This window comes from Jatropha curcas, chromosome 9 (genome assembly GCF_041381405.1).
Source record: "Jatropha curcas cultivar XTBG-Jc1 chromosome 9, XTBG_Jcur_1.0, whole genome shotgun sequence".
In the NCBI taxonomy this organism is placed as follows: domain Eukaryota; kingdom Viridiplantae; phylum Streptophyta; class Magnoliopsida; order Malpighiales; family Euphorbiaceae; genus Jatropha; species Jatropha curcas.
In genome coordinates, this window is record NC_143159.1 from 9609739 (window position 1) to 9627386 (window position 17648).

At 31.9% G+C, this 17648-nt stretch overlaps 3 protein-coding genes across 7 annotated transcripts; 2 read left to right on the plus strand and 1 right to left on the minus strand.

Moving 5' to 3' along the window:
• The first annotated feature begins 2158 nt into the window (after positions 1–2158).
• On the plus strand, positions 2159–4980 carry LOC105635498 (5-formyltetrahydrofolate cyclo-ligase-like protein COG0212). 2 transcript variants are annotated; one of them, XM_089725554.1, is made up of 6 exons: positions 2183–2625; positions 2882–2972; positions 3064–3290; positions 4141–4216; positions 4378–4503; positions 4578–4980. In XM_089725554.1, exons 3-6 carry the CDS (start codon positions 3132–3134, stop codon positions 4724–4726), a joined length of 510 nt encoding a protein of 169 aa, XP_089581680.1. In that variant the 5' UTR covers positions 2183–2625; positions 2882–2972; positions 3064–3131; the 3' UTR covers positions 4727–4980. The 2 variants fall into 2 exon arrangements, with proteins under 2 accessions (XP_089581679.1, XP_089581680.1); XM_089725553.1 differs by lacking the exons at positions 4141–4216; positions 4378–4503; positions 4578–4980 and having other exon boundaries at positions 2159–2625; positions 3064–3117.
• Positions 4981–6805: 1825 nt separating this feature from the next.
• LOC105635497 (protein LIKE COV 2) lies at positions 6806–11930 on the minus strand. Of its 3 annotated transcripts, none has more exons than XM_089725913.1 (8): positions 11758–11924; positions 11620–11672; positions 11389–11498; positions 11098–11265; positions 10249–10346; positions 9304–9430; positions 7361–7463; positions 6806–7286 (listed from the first exon to the last, which is right to left on the minus strand). In XM_089725913.1, exons 1-7 carry the CDS (start codon positions 11875–11877, stop codon positions 7363–7365), a joined length of 777 nt encoding a protein of 258 aa, XP_089582039.1. In that variant the 5' UTR covers positions 11878–11924; the 3' UTR covers positions 6806–7286; positions 7361–7362. The 3 variants fall into 3 exon arrangements, with proteins under 3 accessions (XP_089582039.1, XP_012073960.3, XP_089582038.1); XM_012218570.4 differs by having other exon boundaries at positions 6806–7273; positions 11758–11923; XM_089725912.1 differs by lacking the exons at positions 6806–7286; positions 7361–7463 and adding an exon at positions 7484–8801 and having other exon boundaries at positions 11758–11930.
• A 173-nt stretch (positions 11931–12103) lies between these two features.
• On the plus strand, positions 12104–15894 carry SWA1 (transducin family protein / WD-40 repeat family protein). 2 transcript variants are annotated; one of them, XM_012218568.4, is made up of 2 exons: positions 12104–13835; positions 15696–15894. In XM_012218568.4, exon 1 carries the CDS (start codon positions 12196–12198, stop codon positions 13807–13809), a length of 1614 nt encoding a protein of 537 aa, XP_012073958.1. In that variant the 5' UTR covers positions 12104–12195; the 3' UTR covers positions 13810–13835; positions 15696–15894. The 2 variants fall into 2 exon arrangements, with proteins under 2 accessions (XP_012073958.1, XP_012073957.1); XM_012218567.4 differs by lacking the exon at positions 15696–15894 and adding an exon at positions 15005–15479.
• Positions 15895–17648: the final 1754 nt, after the last annotated feature.

The window sequence follows — 17648 nt, forward strand, 5'->3', positions numbered from 1 at the left end:
TAGAAGACAAAAGAGTTATCCTTTCAAAAGTTTTACTTAATTGAAAATCTCTTTCTTCGGTTTTAATTACATAATCTGTTTTAAATAAATTAAATTTAGAAACTTTATAAATTTGTTCTTTATCAACTTTAGGAATTTCCCATTCATCAATTGCTTTACTAAAATCTTGCAAAATTAATTCATTTCTATTTATAACCCTTTTAATTTCTGAGTTATCTGAGTCTTTAGATTTATTACTACTAGCCGATCTACATAATAAAGGATCCATTTTATAATATACGATAAAATTTTTTGACTACCTGGTTATACCCTTCCTGGTTATACCCGTTAGATGCCACTCACATGGGACTTACTCATGGGTTCAGTAGGCGTGGGTTCAGTAGGCAAAGCCAAAACCTTTTATTATAAATCATAAAATGAAGACTTTATATGTATATATTTCAACACGTAGCACTAAGTCTAAGGCTCTGATACCAACAAAAGGCATCTAAAAGGTATAATTGATAAACCTAATACTATATCTCAATTGATAAACCTAATAGTATATCTCAATTTAAATATAATGCTTCAACAATCTATGAATGGAACATAGATGGTTTAAGTGAATATAATATATTAAGTATTTTGCAACAAATGACAATGGCTGCAAATGCTTATAAATAAAAGGCAAAGGATTATGACAAATGGAAGAAATAAAGCCTTCCGGCTTTTGAGAGTACCTTGGTTATTAAACGTATAAGTAAAATGTGGGCAATTAGATCTAAGAATCTCCAATAATTTGCTACCTATAAAACCAGTAATTCATTATTCATGTATTATTTGATTATATTTATTACTATAATAAAAAACTTGTTTTGCCAATCTAAAAACTAAATACACTAAGTTCAACAACAACAAAAATATTAAATATTCTCTTAATAAATAATGAAAATAAAGATTTATTAAATTTAAAAAAGTTATTGAGCTAATATTTACCTTCTAAAATGAAATTAAAAAAATATATTTATCTTATAAGGTCATTATGTAAATAATATTTTAAGTTTATTGTATTGCTAATCATAATATAATTCATAATTTAATTTTTATGCACTCCTACATTATTAGTTATAATATAATCATAACTCAACTTTTTTTTTACTAAAATTATTCCATAATTTATGTAATTCTAATTGTTTAATTTGAATTTTATTTGTGCTATACGAAAAACAATTCAAAACTTTAGTTTTTGAATTTATCTATTATAAGCTTGACTCTATATAAAAACAAGTTTATCATCTATTAGGTTTCAAAATAATAATAGGATTAATCGAACACATAATAGTAATTACATTATTAAATATAATGATTGATAATCAAATTTATAACACTCACTTTAATTTTTAATTAAAAATTTAATATTTGTGCTTTTTAAAATTTTATTGTAAACTTCCTAAAAACCATAACCAGTTGTTTTAAAAATATAACTTCAAAATTTATTTTCATATCAGAATTAATTATAAATTATATAACCCATTTCTATAAACTTTTTTAATATATATTAAGATTGTTTATAGATCTTTATAAAAATAATTATTTTAAAATATTATTTATTGTGTTTGAAATAATTTCAAGTACCTTACGTTTATATTAAAATAATTTTTTAGTTATCCACATTGACATGCAATCAATAGAAATATCTCATATTAATTTAGTTTATACAAAAAAAAAAAAATGATCTTAGAAAAGTTTATTGTGTTTTAAGGAAAAAATGGTTTTTTAAAAGTTTAAAAAAAATTAAAAAAGAAAAAAATAGATAATCTTATCACCTGTCTAGCTGGCTAGCATTATGTATTATAGTAAAAGTCAAGTTGTAATTAGCTTGCATTTGTCTCTACTGTTTGGCAAAAAAAAAAAATTTTTGGTTGAAAAAAATAAAGCACAAAAGTTTTTTTTAAAAAAAATGGATATGTCCGGGCCAGTTTGGCGGGCCGTGGCCGAGCCTGAATACTGGAGTTTAGCTCGATCCGTTTTGACACTGAGCCCATGGAGGCCCGCCCGGCCGCCCGTTCTGACAATACTACCATACAGTTCTATGTTAAACGAGAGTTAAAAAAAGGGCTTCGTATTAAATCAGAACCGTTCATCCCTTACGAAAAATTTTCACATCCATGTGCATATTTAGAATAGCTTACAAATATTTTTCTAAAAAGCAAAAAGCTCCAGTAAATGGATTCAACTCTGACCCGAATATCTGCTCCATTTTCGCTTAGTCACGCTCTCCTTTTGATCAATTCTCAAAGCCTAAATTCTCTATCACATTCTCTATCATCGAGAAGAATTTCTGTTGGGACAATATTATGTTCCAATTCGAAGCTGGAAATAAGCACTCTCAAAAGCGATGTCGTTTTTAATGAGTCCGCTTTCGAGGCTGACAGGTTAAGACTCGACTCTAAGGCTCGAGAATCTATGGCCGAGACTTCTAAGAGGGAAATGGACGCGGGTATAGAAGATGACCCGAAAGCTTGGAAATGGGTCATCAGGAAGAGAATATGGGATTTGATGGAGGCCCGTAACTTTGCTCAGAACCCACGTCCCGTTCACCATCGAATCCCAAATTTTGTAGGAGCCTCAGCCGCTGCTAATAATGTAAATCTCAGTTCTTATTTCCTGTTTTGTGGTTTGTTTTATTTTGGCTTAATTACTAAAACACTGCCTGGTGTTTCTTATAATCTATACTTTTGGTGCCTGTTGTTGTAAAATTAGCAGTTCTTTTAATTTAGGAATAATGTTGATTCCCTCTGAACTTGTTCACTATGTGCAATTTATTCAAAACTGGTCTTTTGGGTCGGTTTTAGCGGTAGCTTTTATACATATATAAGATTAATTGTTTTTGTGATGGCAGTTGGCCCGGTTGGAGGTGTTTCAGAATGCGGGTTGCGTGAAGGTTAATCCGGATTCTCCCCAGAAGCAAGTCAGGTTTCTCACGCTCTCTGGTTAGTCTTTTCTTGTTGTTTGTTTGATTATTTTAATTGTCTCTGCTGGATTTTTGGGTGGTTTTAAATTGAGAGAGCGATATAAGCACAGGTGAAAAGAAGCTGTTGACTCCTTAACCCCGTTTAAGGACAGGGTTTTTCTCTGTTCTTGAATCAAATATGTTGTCTCCTAACACCATTAATGAAGCATGCACCTCTGTTGGGGTTGCCAAGTATGGAAGGCCAATTGGATTGGATGAAAAGATCAAGGTTGATCTAATTGTCATTGGATCGGTTGCTGTCGACCCAAAAACAGGTGCTAGACTTGGCAAGGGGGAGGTAAGAACTTGTTCTATGCTAAAAATCTTATTGCATTGCAAGTTTTAAACATTCAGTTGTGTGCAAGACAATGCACGTTAAAGTTTCCAAGTTTTGCCTGTATATTTTGGTTTTAAGATTTGTAATGACACAACACTTCAGGTATTAATTATATATTTATGTGTTTTTTAAATAGATTGCATCTTAATCCTTAAAACTTTAAATCAATTGCACTATAGTCTATAAGATTATTAAATTTTAACACTTTAGCCCCCTGAATCTCCCAAAATTTTGTACTTTTTTGCCGATGGTAGTATATGGGCTAAATTATAATAATTTGAAAATAGTTTGGACCAAATTTTGTATTAAGGTAAATCTCATTGACTTTTTTAATTAACCCTTGTAAGGTTGAAATTTCTGCTCTTTTGGAATTTTGATTTGTTGGGTGCCAGTAGGCCAATTGGTTGCATGATTAAAATTCTATTAAACCAAATAATTTGTTGTATCCGTTTTGCTTTTTGTACATATGATTGCTTTCATGCTTAGGCTCCAAAGAATTTCACTTGTCAAGTCTGCACAGTGTATGTATTTATTAACTTTAGTTTATTCAATCTTTCAAACTTGCTTGTTTTGTCGGTGAATCTTGATGTGCAAGGTTTAGCCTTCAATTAACTTTTAGAGTTTTTGTTCACATCATAGTGTGCATTGAATTTTTTTTTTTTTTTTTTTTTCTTTTAGAAGGGGTCTGCATTAACTTATTCAATCCCTTTCTACTTTGAGAGTGGAAATGATTTTTGAAACTGTGTGAAATCATAATGCCAATTTGCAACTTTAGATTCTACAATGTTGGTGAAGGAGTAATGCGGTGCAGGGATTTGCAGAACTTGAATATGGAATGTTGCGGTATATGGGAGCCATTGATGACTCGACTCCAGTTGTCACCTCTGGTAGGTGCATTAGTAGTTCTAGATCCTGCTTTCCACCTTTGCCTTGCCTCTTAGCAAATGTGATTTGCTTTCTTAATTACATGAAAGCAAAAAATACAATTTTCTTCATGAAATGACTAGATTTTAAATCTCTCTCTGTCTCTGCTTAATTGCTCTTGCAGTGCATGATTGCCAAATTGTAGATGATATTCCAGTTGAGAAAATGCTTATCCATGATGTTCCCGTCGACATCATATGTACTCCCACCCAAGTCATATTTACAAACACAACCATCTCCAAGCCTCAAGGTTTGTGACCCAATGAAGTTGATAGTTTATGTTTTCAGAGCATCACCATTAAATGGAAATTTCTTTGCGTGTAGGTATATACTGGGAAAAATTGTCTCCTGAGAAGCTTGGCCAAATAAGGATACTAAGAGAGCTCAAGAGGAGAATTGAGAGGGAGATTGTGCAGAAACTTCCCTCTGGACCGTCTGAAAAACTACCCCCTACAGCTCGGAGAAAGAAATGAAATGACTCCGGACGACTTCAGACGAGATTCTGGAAAGGATGAAAAATTAGATAATATGTTCATTTGTGTTATCTAGTTTCTGGCTTAAAGCGATAATTGCAATATACAATGTTGTGTTTCATGAATTCGTGATTGTAGATCCTTATGCATATTGTATATACAGTATAATCTCTGTAAATTAATACTTTTGAAATCATATAAATCTCTGTAAAACTCAAAAGGGTTTGAGAAGTTGAAGTTATGATATTGATTTATTTTGTCGTTTTGGAGAAAGTGGATTAATTGATACAGAAGACATGGAAAATAAATTGCAGTTCATAAGGAAAACAATAAATTAGTTTGCCATGAAAGATGTTTCAGATCTGGATTAAACATGATTCTCCTATAAAGCAACTTGAAGGGAAAAAAATAAAATAAAATAAAGAAAGGCTTACGATCTCTGTTTCTTGCAGTCAGGATGATTCAGAAAAATTTCCATTTATCTGAGTCTGAATCCTCAACGAGTACGCAAAATCATGATGCTTCAATAATGTAAACATCAATGAAACAATTGATCATTGTATCTCCAGCAAAATAGGTCAGATTTCAACCGTCTCATTTCGAAAAAACATTTTTCAAATTTTGGGAAAATTTTTTTTCACCAATTTCTTTAAACAAATTTGGAAAATATTTTTGGGCTAGGGACGTGTACCGCCACCCTCCCTTCATTTCTGGACGGGTACTAGCGAGACATAAAAAGAACATTCTATATTTTTATGTATTCTGAAAAAAAATTATATCAATAAAAATACATTATTATTATTAGCAAATTTATATTTTTTATATTAGCAAATTTATAGAAATGTTTAGCATAAGGCTGGTGTAACTTAGTTGATTTGAGTGTATGGCAGTTGTTCATAAGGTTGAAGGTTCAATCTATTTTTATAACGTTTTTTTTATTTTATTTTCCATTTTTCAACTTTCTTTGCAAAATATTTGAACTAAAATCATGTGAAATTCATTTCATTTGCAGATGAATTCATAAAAAAATAAATCATCTCTAAATAGCTTGTTCAATATAAATGAAGTCAATAATTTAATGTTTGGTATAAATGAAAATTTATTTAAAATTTACATTTTTAATTCTATAAAATTAATTGTAGTTTGACTAAATTCTACTAAAATTAATAAAATTTGCAACTCATTTCTAAGCTTTAAAAGAGTACAAGATTTGAAAATCAGTGAGCTTCTACCTATCTAGAATGAATTCTACTATTCATCCAGTCATATTTACAAATATTTTTTTTTTAATGAAATTCATTTGCAAATGAAGTGATATTAAATGCTATAATGTATATTTACTATGAAAATTTCAAGTTTGAATTACCATAGAGTTCATTAAAAATATGTAACTTTACTAATTTATATTTGAAATGTATTAGCTCTATATCTTCTATTCCTTGTAAGTTAAGAATTCATTTGCATTATATTCTACCAATTTTGGTAAAATTTAATCTAAGCGTAACTAATGTATACTAATTCCACTCCGTCAAACATAAAAATAAAAGGTAGAATTTCTAAACGAATTTAATAAAATTTATTTATACCAAACAAGCTTTTAATTTGAATTGCAATAAAACATTTTAGACTTTCTAAAGTAGGATTTTAACGAGAAATAATCTAAAATTGCAAATCATATTTCTCACAAAGTTCAGAATATTTTTATAGAATATTTAGATTCAAACCATTGTTTTGGTCATACCACGTGAAATGAGATGGTTCAAGACAATTACTCAACTCTCGTCTTTGGCAGTTTGAATAGCATTTAACATTTAGGTTTTTGAATAGTTTTTCGTCAAATACTAAAAATTAAACATTATAAGTTAACTTTTTATAAAACACTATTTTAATTCAAAACGTTATGTCACGTAATACTATAAAAAACAGCAGCCTTTGTCTGGGAAAAAGGAAAAAAAAAAAAAAAAAGTATCCTATCCATTTCAGTTCATGGAGAAACAAGTGGGTAACAACATTGTTGGCTACGAGGATAACCTTTCCCATCACACCAACCAATGGAAAATTCAATACTGGAGAAGAAAGTGACACCAAAACTTTGTTTATAGCTATTGCTTGGCAAATAAAATAGATATCATATTCTGTAACATCATCATATGATAGATTATGACTCTACTAAATGCATGAGAGTCCAGAGACAGAGAAACGATCAGGTGCGTGCGTGTGCACACAGTGTCTTCACACAAAATAAAAGGGGAGCATTTGCTATTTCACCTGTGAATCTTTGTACAGTAAAAAAAAAAAAAAAAAAAAGTGGATATTGGGACTTCCTATGAATTTATGACTGCCTTTATCCAGAGCAAAACTGGAGTACTCAGCACTTTCTTTACACTAGGAAATTGTAAAAGATGAAATAATACATGTGCAAAACTTAGTTTACATGGTTTCACCTTTCCATATGTTAGTGTATTCTCTCAATGGCTAAATCTCTGTAAATATAAACCCAGCCAAGGACAAATCTGCCACCTTTTGGCTAGTCAAACCATTCGTATCCTGAAACAAAAATCTTCAATGAATCAAAAGAGAAATTGGTAAGTTGCAAAATACATCAGTTATTACAAAATAATCCATATTTTGTACCTTCATATAAGTCTGCTCAGAGGAATCCTATTGCTTTGATGAGGTATCCTTTCTGTAGAAGATATTAACTGTGGCATTGTCATACCGACTGAAACAATAATCTCTGTATCACAAAGAAGAGGGTGCAGGTCAGCAAAATTCAAGCACGTGGCAGTATGAATTGAAACTAGCTGAAAATAGTTGGGCATCAAATCATTATAATTTCATGGCACATGTACAGTCATGAAGATGTTCTAAATTGGTCCAGTTAAATTAATAATGCCCGAAATCACTTGAAGCTAACAACAGAACTGTGACAAGTACCATGTTTTTATTTATTACATGAAGCGTAATATATTTCAATACGTCAGATAGCTTTACTAATTTGATCCCTGCAATTCTATATTTCAGCATACACAACCATATTTCTGGTTTTTCAACATTTTTATTTAATTCCCAGATAATTAGCACTAGCAGATATATTATAAAACCATCAGTGCTTTCAGCTCTTCCTTAGCAACAGCAACCAAAGTAGGTTAGTAAGAAAGTTTAAGGACCAGCATTCATGACTTCTTCAAATTTAGCTTTCAAATGAAAGATTAGAAACAGATCCAGATCACTTGGTCCTAGACTAAGTAGACTTGAGAACAAGTGATAAAATTATCAGTCGTTATGTTATCCAATACATGTGAAAAAATAATATATCATAAGGTCTCCTATGAGCTTTAGTCTTATAGGATTAGCTGTTGGTTACAGTTAAATATCATTAGTCATAATTGAACCTGCCACCAAAGTATACAGTTCTCATGAAAGTTTTCTTTGTCCAAACTATAACCACTAATAGCAATCAACTAATTGTTGACAAAATGACAAAGCTGTTAGCGTGAAATCCATTAAAAAAGTAGAAATGCAATTGGTGAAACGAACTTGCATGACCACTGTGAACTTCCACTGCCAAGTTCAGTCACCACAGATAAAATTTCCTTATTGTACCCACTTGACACTCTCTATTAAGCACATATCTAGGAGAGAACTATACACTCACTATGAAGATGGATCTAGAAGAGAAAATACACCAGAAAACTGATTTTTGAAAATATAAAATACTATGCCATAAAGCTAAGCCATTGAAACAAAAAAATGCATTTGGTGTTCTATTGTTTAAAGTACCTTATATTCTTACTCACAATACTGCAGTATACTTGTGCAAGCACCACTCGGTACTTGATACATTTTCTCTTGTGTTATAAAAAGTTTCATATTTAAAAGTTTAGAAATATGCAATCCAGGTAAGCATACTCAAATCTGGTGAAAGCAAAAATTATTCGAAGAATGGGCTTCATTTTTGAAGTTCTGGATATATAATAGGGCCAAGCTGGAAAGTATTTGTAGGGATACAAATATGAGATAAATATAGCAGCCCAGCAGAAGCATTCATGCAGACTACCTCCTCTCCTAAGACCTGTAGAATATATAGCTGTCATAATAGATCAACTACTGGGCCATTCCATGTAATCAAAATCTTCACAATTCTTGCTTCTAAAATTAACGCATGAAGCTAGCAAGTTGGTGGGAAAAAGAAATCAACGTGTCAATAAGGTGAAAGATTATTGATAGGCATGTGCATCAATATTTGAAAGACATTATTTTTCCCCTATATGCATAGTAAAGGATAATCAAATTGCACTTGTACGTGTGGAAGAGTGTCAAACTGTCAATTCTAAAAGAATCTCTTTCTCCTAAATCAAAGAGGCATTTTAACTGCCCAGCAAATTTTCTATCTTATATTGGCCATAACGCAGATATGATTTTCATTTTAATTAAAATTGAAGAGATCAAATTGATATGAAGCATCATCAAGGAAAAAGGGGACACAAAGCAAACAAATTTGCAACAAATTTTCAAGAGATTTGTAGCTAAAAACCCATAGCTCGTGTCAATGGAATTGAAGTTAGAAATCACACCTATGCCTTCTCGAATAGACAAGTTTGGTCTTATGACCTCTTCAGAATTGACCAGAAATATGTCGCCAATGTACAGATGATTTGTTGGGACATAAACGCTGCATAACTCTTCATCTCCATCTTCTCTCTGGAATGAAAATTGAAAAGATAACAAACATATTGGTAAGGAATAAACCCAAAGAGACACTAACTGTGAGTCAAAATCATACGAACTTTGTGTTTCATGCAATAAAATGAAAGAGCATCAGGTACTCTACAACTTAGGACTTCAAATTGATATTCCAGAAGGACTAATTTCTTAGGATTTAGTTTTGTTATTTAAGTAAATATTTCAAGAAAGAAATTAGCATTTTCATGGAATTGCCCAAGGCCCCAAGGAAACCTGTGGATGATGGGTTTATTGCCAGTGATAATTCAAAAGAAAGTTCCAACAAGAAGCAAATGAACCTGATGACATTTGGCACAAATGAGATACTTTCAACCTTTTTCTTTCTTCACTCCGTTAGTTTTTTCTGTTTTTATTCAGTTTAATCATCTTGGTAAATTTCTACTAGTTAAGCATGCATAATTCTTCTAGTGATGAAGAATCCAAGTACCCACGACACCAAACTGTCAAAATTCTCTTACCAAAAACATAATTCCGCAAGCACTATATTAAACTGTCACCATCTCTTGGAATTACAGAGAAGTAGGGAATATAGCTTCCTATTTTCAAGAAGGTGCAATAATAACTTTTTTTTGCCCAACATTTCTTTTTTAAAACACAGCCTTTCGAAAGGTAACGCAGTAAGAAGAGATTGCTTTAGTGATTTCTTTTGATTTCCTACTTTTGATCCATACAAGTTAAGCAAATATGTCTTAACTGAACTCAAGTTGGTTCTGGAAGCAATTTAAGCAAATTTTCAAGTAGAATCAAGATATTTAAATTAGATGAATAAAATTCACCTGAAGGACAACAGATGATGTGATGAAACCAAATGCATATTCACCATGGCGAGGATGACGAATAATGGCAACCTCTTTAAAAGCAGTCGTATTTTGGTCTGCAAAAAAGAGGAGTTAATAATTACAGAAATTAAGTGGAGTACGTAAAGGTTGCAAACATTAACTTGCTGATCCACTTAATGTCACAGATGTATCTACCACAAATGCAGATGAAGCACCAAAATACCATATACGGTCATTAATAGCAGGTCACTAGAGGTGCTTCCCAAATCAAAAGGAAATTTCTACATAAAGATAAACCCATTATACATTAATGCCCAAACCTAAAGAAGGTCCATTACGTGTTTGAAAACATAACATATCCATTACAATGAATTCCCATCTAATTTTCAACACGTGAATATTCAGTAAATTTTAAAGTACTAAGCACTGCGTGGACTGGATGCGGCACTTCATATATCCATTGTACTTGCTCAATAGAGACTAAAAAAATTTCCCACTACATGGGGAGAATAAAATTGAAGATATTGCTAAATATGAGCCAAATTCTTCTAAATCATGGCATATCTTCCATATTCTGCATTTAGTGGTGTTCTTGGAAGGTTTTGGAATGGCATAGTAATAGTAAAGCAATCTGTATCAAGATTTGCTTTCATGAGTATTTGTTGAAAAATTTGCTTCTATCAGAAACAGAAAGGCTAAGTACCTAAAACATTTCAAGACATAAAAATCTTATATGCATCTGCTATCAATTTTGAGAAAAATAACAAGTGATAGTATGATTCCATCATTCCTGACCTTGTTAGTGATCGTACTTAACAAAACATGATATGATAATAAAGCAAATACCTGGAGAAATAGCAGCACTAATTTGCTTGGAAGCTGAGTATATATGCTTCATAAATGGCATTCGCTTAATAAACCATTCTCCAATCCAGAAAACAGTGGCACCCAACCATGATGAAGCGAATATCCCAACAAAGAATATAAAAAGCAGCGAAGTAATAAATCCAAGGCCTGTCTCAGACAATATAGCAAAAAATCATCAATGAAAATGATAATCAGCAACCATGTTTACTACAAAATTTAATCAGGCACTTACTCAGCTTATAAACAAAATTAAGTGCCAAAATGTCTTACCAAATATGTCAATGCCAAGTTTAGCATATATTGGACTGAAGAAACCATCAACAAACTGGATAAACCACCATGTCACCAAAAAGGTAACAGCAACTGGAAACAGAACCACACTGCAATGTCACCATTTCCAATCATGTTATGATTAGCAACAAACCAGAAAACAGAGAACTTTTCAAAAAAAATAAAAAATAAAAAAAGAAAAGAAAAGGAAACCCTTACTAAGCTCATTACCATCCAGTCATGAACTTCGTTGAAACCCAACTCTGAAGAACAGCATAACAAGCCTGATTAAACAAACAAGAGATCTATTAGTTTTCGAGATTTGCTAAAGAAACAAAGCGATTCATGAGCATAAACAAAGAAGGTCACCTTGCGAGTTGAGGAATTTGGGGAGCTAGGTGGAGACTTTGGTATATCATCAGGATCCGAGTCACGGCGAGTCAGTCCTTGACTAAGTGAAATCGAAGTTGATTCTTTGTTCTCTGCCATTTCCTTTCTTCACCTCTTCAATTCAATTCCGTCACTTCTCCTTTCTTATCTGGTAAACTCTTTTTCCTTGTTGGTTTGGTTTGACCTTGTTTGGATACACGACTAACTATATTCCACTTTAGATATAGAACTATCTTAGTCTGACTTCACCAAACAGGGTTAAAAAGCTAAAATTGTCTTTTAAAATTACATTACCGTGGTAAAAATGGCAATATGAAAGATGGAATAAAACCCTGTTTCAAGCCAAGCATTTGTGCTCTTCGTTTACAGAGTTAGCTAAAACCCTAAAACGAACCAGTCTAAGCTCCACCGCCATCAATGGCAGATCAACACCAACAAACCACCACCATCTCCAAAACATTTCCTGTAAAAGCTAAACTAAAACCCAAACCAAGAACTCCATCTAAAACACCAGAATCCAAATATTGGTCCTCCTTCAAATCCCACGAAATCCAAAACCTGATCTCTTCGATACCTTCAATAGCTTTCTCTCCTGTATCTTCCTCTCATCTCTTTGCTGCCGCCAATTCGACCTCCGTCACTCTCTTCTCCTCTCAAACCTTCTCTCCTACCTCCTCTATCTCCTCCTTTAGGGACGTAGTTTCTTCTTGCTCGTTCCGCTCCGATGGGTCTCTTATCGCCGCCTCGGATCTTTCTGGTCTTGTCCAGGTCTTCGATGTCAAGACTCGCACTGCACTTCGTCGGCTTCGGTCCCACACTCGTCCGGCCAGGTTTGTTAAGTACCCAATTCTTGATAAGCTCCATTTAGTATCTGGCGGCGATGATGCCATTGTTAAGTATTGGGATGTTGCAGGAGAGATTGTTGTTTTAGATTTGTTGGGTCATAAAGATTATGTTAGGTGCGGAGATTGCTCTCCAGTTAACGGAGAAATGTTTGTTACTGGGTCTTATGATCATACTGTTAAGTTGTGGGATGTAAGAGTAGAGAATAAAAAATCAGTAGTTGAAGTAAATCATGGAAATCCAATAGAAGATGTAATGTTTTTGCCTTCTGGTGGAATGATTGCAACTGCAGGAGGGAATACTGTAAAAATATGGGATTTGATTGGAGGAGGGAAATTGGTGTATTCATTGGAGAGCCATAACAAGACAGTAACATCTATTTGTGTAGGGAACATAATGGGAAAAGAAAATGGAGAAGAAACAATGCAATATAGGATTATGAGTGTAGGTTTAGACGGGTACATGAAAGTGTTTGATTATGCCTCAATGAAAGTTACTCATTCAATGAAGTTTCCTGCTCCACTTATGTCAATAGGGTTTTCGCCCAATTGTATGGCAAGAGCTATAGGAACTTCGAATGGGATAATCTTTGGTGGGAAAAGGAAGTTGAAGGAGAATGAAGAAGAAGAAAGAGGATTAAGGTTAGGTGATTTTACAGGGTTAGGAAACGTAGAGAAGCCGAGAAGGCAGGTATTGAGGCCGAATTATTTTAGGTACTTCTACAGAAGTCAAGGAGAAAAACCAAATGAGAGTGATCATTTGATAATGAAAGGAAAGAAGGTGAAATTGACAGAGCATGATAAGTTGTTGAAGAAATTTAGGCATAAAGAAGCTTTAGTTTCTGTATTACACGGTAAAAATCCAGAGAATGTGGTACCTGTAATGGAGGAATTGATAGCAAGAAGAAAGTTATTAAAATGTGTCTTGAATTTGGATCAAGAAGAGCTTGGATTGTTATTAGGTTTCTTGCAAAAGTACTCAACTTTGCCCAGATATTCTAGTTTGTTGATGGGCTTGGCAAGAAAAGTACTTGAAATAAGAAGTGACGACATTAGAGCTTATGATGGATTGCAAGATCATATTAGAAATATGAAACGCTCAGCGGAAGAAGAAATTAGAATTCAACAGTCGTTACAGGAGATACAGGGTATAATTTCTCCTTTGTTGAGGATTGCTGGAAGAAGATAAAGATGATAGCATATTTGTGTTGTAAGGTACTCTTGCAATCTCTTTTGATAGAAAACTCTTGCAATTTTGTTTTATGTTTTGATTTGGAATTGTTTTATGAATGTTTCAGATTTTTTCTTCTTTTTGGGTAGGATTATATTTTGAAAACTCTTACTTTCTTTTGTAATTGTGGCTGGCCAATATGATTTTGTATCTGGGTTACTGATGGGAAATTATTAAGAAAGAGAGTTCAAACAGGGAAATCGCTAAATTTGACAATGTAGTTGGCTGTACGGTCCTAAACATGATTCAGTTTTTGGATTTATTTTCCTGTTTCTATCTTTTTCAAGTATTGCTATAAAAATCAATCAGTCGAGAAATTTTTAGGTGAACAAAACTACTATAGTCTAGTTCATATGCTATGTGATAGAACAAGTCCATATAAAAATTTCTCCAATCTTTGATGGAAGACATTTGAGCTTATCTTGCATGGTAAAAAACAAAAAAATTGTCTTGAAGTAATTTATAATATTTTGCATTTCTGTGTTTCTAATTTATGATATCTTTGCTTATATGTAGCTTTCATTTTTATGATTTATAGTGTATCAGTTGAAATTATGATCTTGTTAGGTGTTTTAATTTTTTTTTTTTTTGCTTTTTGTTGTTGCTTCTCGTGCGTGAATCGAAGGATCTATTTTCTGCTCATTGCTTTTATTAATCATTTTCTGTTTGAGGTCAGTTCATGGGTTTTGAGCGTAACCTCGCTTGCTGGTTTTTGCTCATTTGCGTATAAACTCCTTGGTAGAGAAGTAGAAAGAGAAATTGAATAACATAATGTAACATTTGAACCACAGATGTTTCAAGGCTTCAATCTTTTAAAGTAAGGCAATTATGTAAAATTTGCAACTGAAAATTAATGTTGGAGGGACATCTCCTTGGACAAAACTCTTCTGCTTTGGTTGTCTGGAAATTTTAGGAAATTCTGCAACTAGAATTAGTTTCGAGTAATTTGATCACCTATTTAATTGTAATGGTGACTGACTATATGCTGCTTTCTCTAGCCTTGCAAAGCTGGAATGATGAAAATACATTTTTCACTCATTGTTTTCCCTAATGTTGCCAAATCCTTAATTGGTTGATTGTCTGGTTAAGATCTAGAGCATTTTCATAATTTTATTTACAGCTAAATGTGGTTTACTATGTTATTATGTTGTAGAAATTAAGCATTTAATTTCAGAGAATCATGTGTACCTATGTGGTCCGGCTGTTCACCTCTCGGAAAGGTTTTGCTTATTTGATTCAAAGGGCACTACTAAACTACTGTAGTACAGCTACTAACCAATCATGGAGCTACCAGACTCCAGATCACTAAAAGGAACAGAAGACTTTAGCAAGCCACCCAATGTATAAGGACTTGTTTGCAATTTTCCAGGGACCTATCCGTAATTTCCACCTAAGCAAGATACGTTTGACCCAACGTTAGGATTACTTGGAGATATCTTCTCTGTATATCTCGCTTGGGTGGTTGAGCTTAACAGGATCTATCCCTGGCTATAAAACTCCATCCCCATTCATTTTTATTGACTGAGGTTTAGTATTGTAAGCATTACAAATTTTATACAAAAAACAGTTCCAGCTCAGTTATTATTATATTTCTGATTGAATTCCCTTTCTATTTAATTTGACAACCATCACTATGTAGTATAACAACCTAACTGTTTTTACTGTTTTTGCTTTTTTCTGTATGGAACTGAGGCATTTGAGAGGCTTATAAGCAAGGTGTATGTGATATATCGTGCCTAACCATTGCTATTTTATATGATTAGTTTGTGAAATGCATATCTGTTATCAATTAAATAGCAGTATATTAATTTTGCTGCTTTGCTTGCGTAAATTTTCTGGCACAGGAAAAATTGCATGATCTCAATGTTGTCGCCAGGACCTCAGCTAGGCGAGACCTAGGCGCCTGGTATACAGTCAGGCAAGGCTATATATATTTAACAGGCGCAGCAAGTTTCAGCCTCAAACAGAAATTTCAATTTTCCATAAAGATATTAAAATCTCAAGTTAACATTTAATAGAAAGTTTGACAGCTTTTTAATATAATTAGGTCAAAATTTAACACAAATATGGGGAAAAAAGTGGCTGAAAATTGGAAACTTTGACAGCCATTAAATAAAAAGATCAAAATTTAATCTAACCATTAAAATGAAGTATAAGAAATATGGGAATAAAATCTTATAAAAAAAAAAAAGAAAAAAAAAGAAAAGCGTTTAGGCTTTCTCCTTCATGAGTAGACAAAGCTGAACTCAATGTAAAAGAAGAAAAGTTCTTAGGAATTAGGATTTAAAGTTTACATGGCAGACTTTGGATTATTGAATATTTCATCTAGAATTCTAAATTATTTAATGTGCGTTTTGAAATTAATCTCTGGAGCATAATTCTAATTCTAAATAATAGCACACCAGATCAATTGACAGTATAGATAAATAGCACCATTTTTGAAGACTAGGGAAGGTTTGATAAGCTACAAAAGCCGGAGTGAGCTGTAGGCATTGGTTTTGTTTATTGTTTCTGGAATGATAAATGAAAGCACTTGTTTGGGTTCGTTTATGAAAGTTCTTTAGGAGTTTGTGAGTCTTCGTTCATTTGTTTCAGCCTGCAGATTTGGTTGATTTAAAATTTTATTTTAACTTATTTTTTATATGACATGCATTGCATATTGACTACACTCATTATGTACTCATTTTTTATCTATATAATATTAAATCACAAGTTTTGTTTAGATTAAAATAAATATAAGTGGTTAATTCGTATTATACTTGCAATGCTATTTATTATGTGCTTAATTCTATTTTTATATAATGAAATGATCTTAGAGTAAAGTTCAATCCAATCGTTAGACCTAATCCTTTAGTCCATAATTTATAAATGCAAATTTTTTAAAACTCTAATAGGTGCTCAAAAAGAAAATCAAGTTGTCACTCAATTTCTAACTCTTTGCCCTTAACTCCAAATCAATATTTATATACAACTATAATGAAGAATAATAATAAATAGTAAAAGAAAAGAATGAGAAGATGATCTAAATTGATAATGGATATCACTTTGACCATAGCGACAGTATTACTTACCTAGTGTATCAAAGAAATATATGTACATACATACACATTCTTGAAACCCAAAAAGTGACCCAAACAGAAATATATAGTTCTATTTTTTTTCAATTTCCTAAACACTATTTTCTTTTAAGTCAAACATATTTAGGATCTGCGAGAAAAATATTAAGAAAATTAAAAATACTTAACCATTAATAGGCCATCTATTTATTGCAATGGAAATATAAATATCTTACTAATTTAAAATGATAGTAGTTACAAATTATTCGGTAACGAAAAAGAAAATAAAAAATTATTATTACAAATAAAATTCTTTCAAAACTCACCTAAAAAAACATCTCAACGTGTATAGATATATAAATATATTAATAAAATATTATATTTTTTAAAATTAAATTTCAATTGTTTACCATCTCATGTTTAATTATATAAATTCTATTTGAAAATTTACTTTTTTAAAAATATATCCAATCAAATACGATAAACATAAAGAAAAAAATTTTAATAAAATAATATACTTTTTATTCTTTTTTTATCTCTCTCCTAAACAAAATATTTTATATATATATATATATATATATATATATATATATATATATATATATATTATTTTAAAATTTATTTATTTTTAAATATATCCGATCATATCGTACAAATATAAAGCAAAAAAAAGTATATTTGCTTTCTTTTGTTTCATCTATAACCTAAAAGAATTAAATATTTAATAAATAAAATATAAAA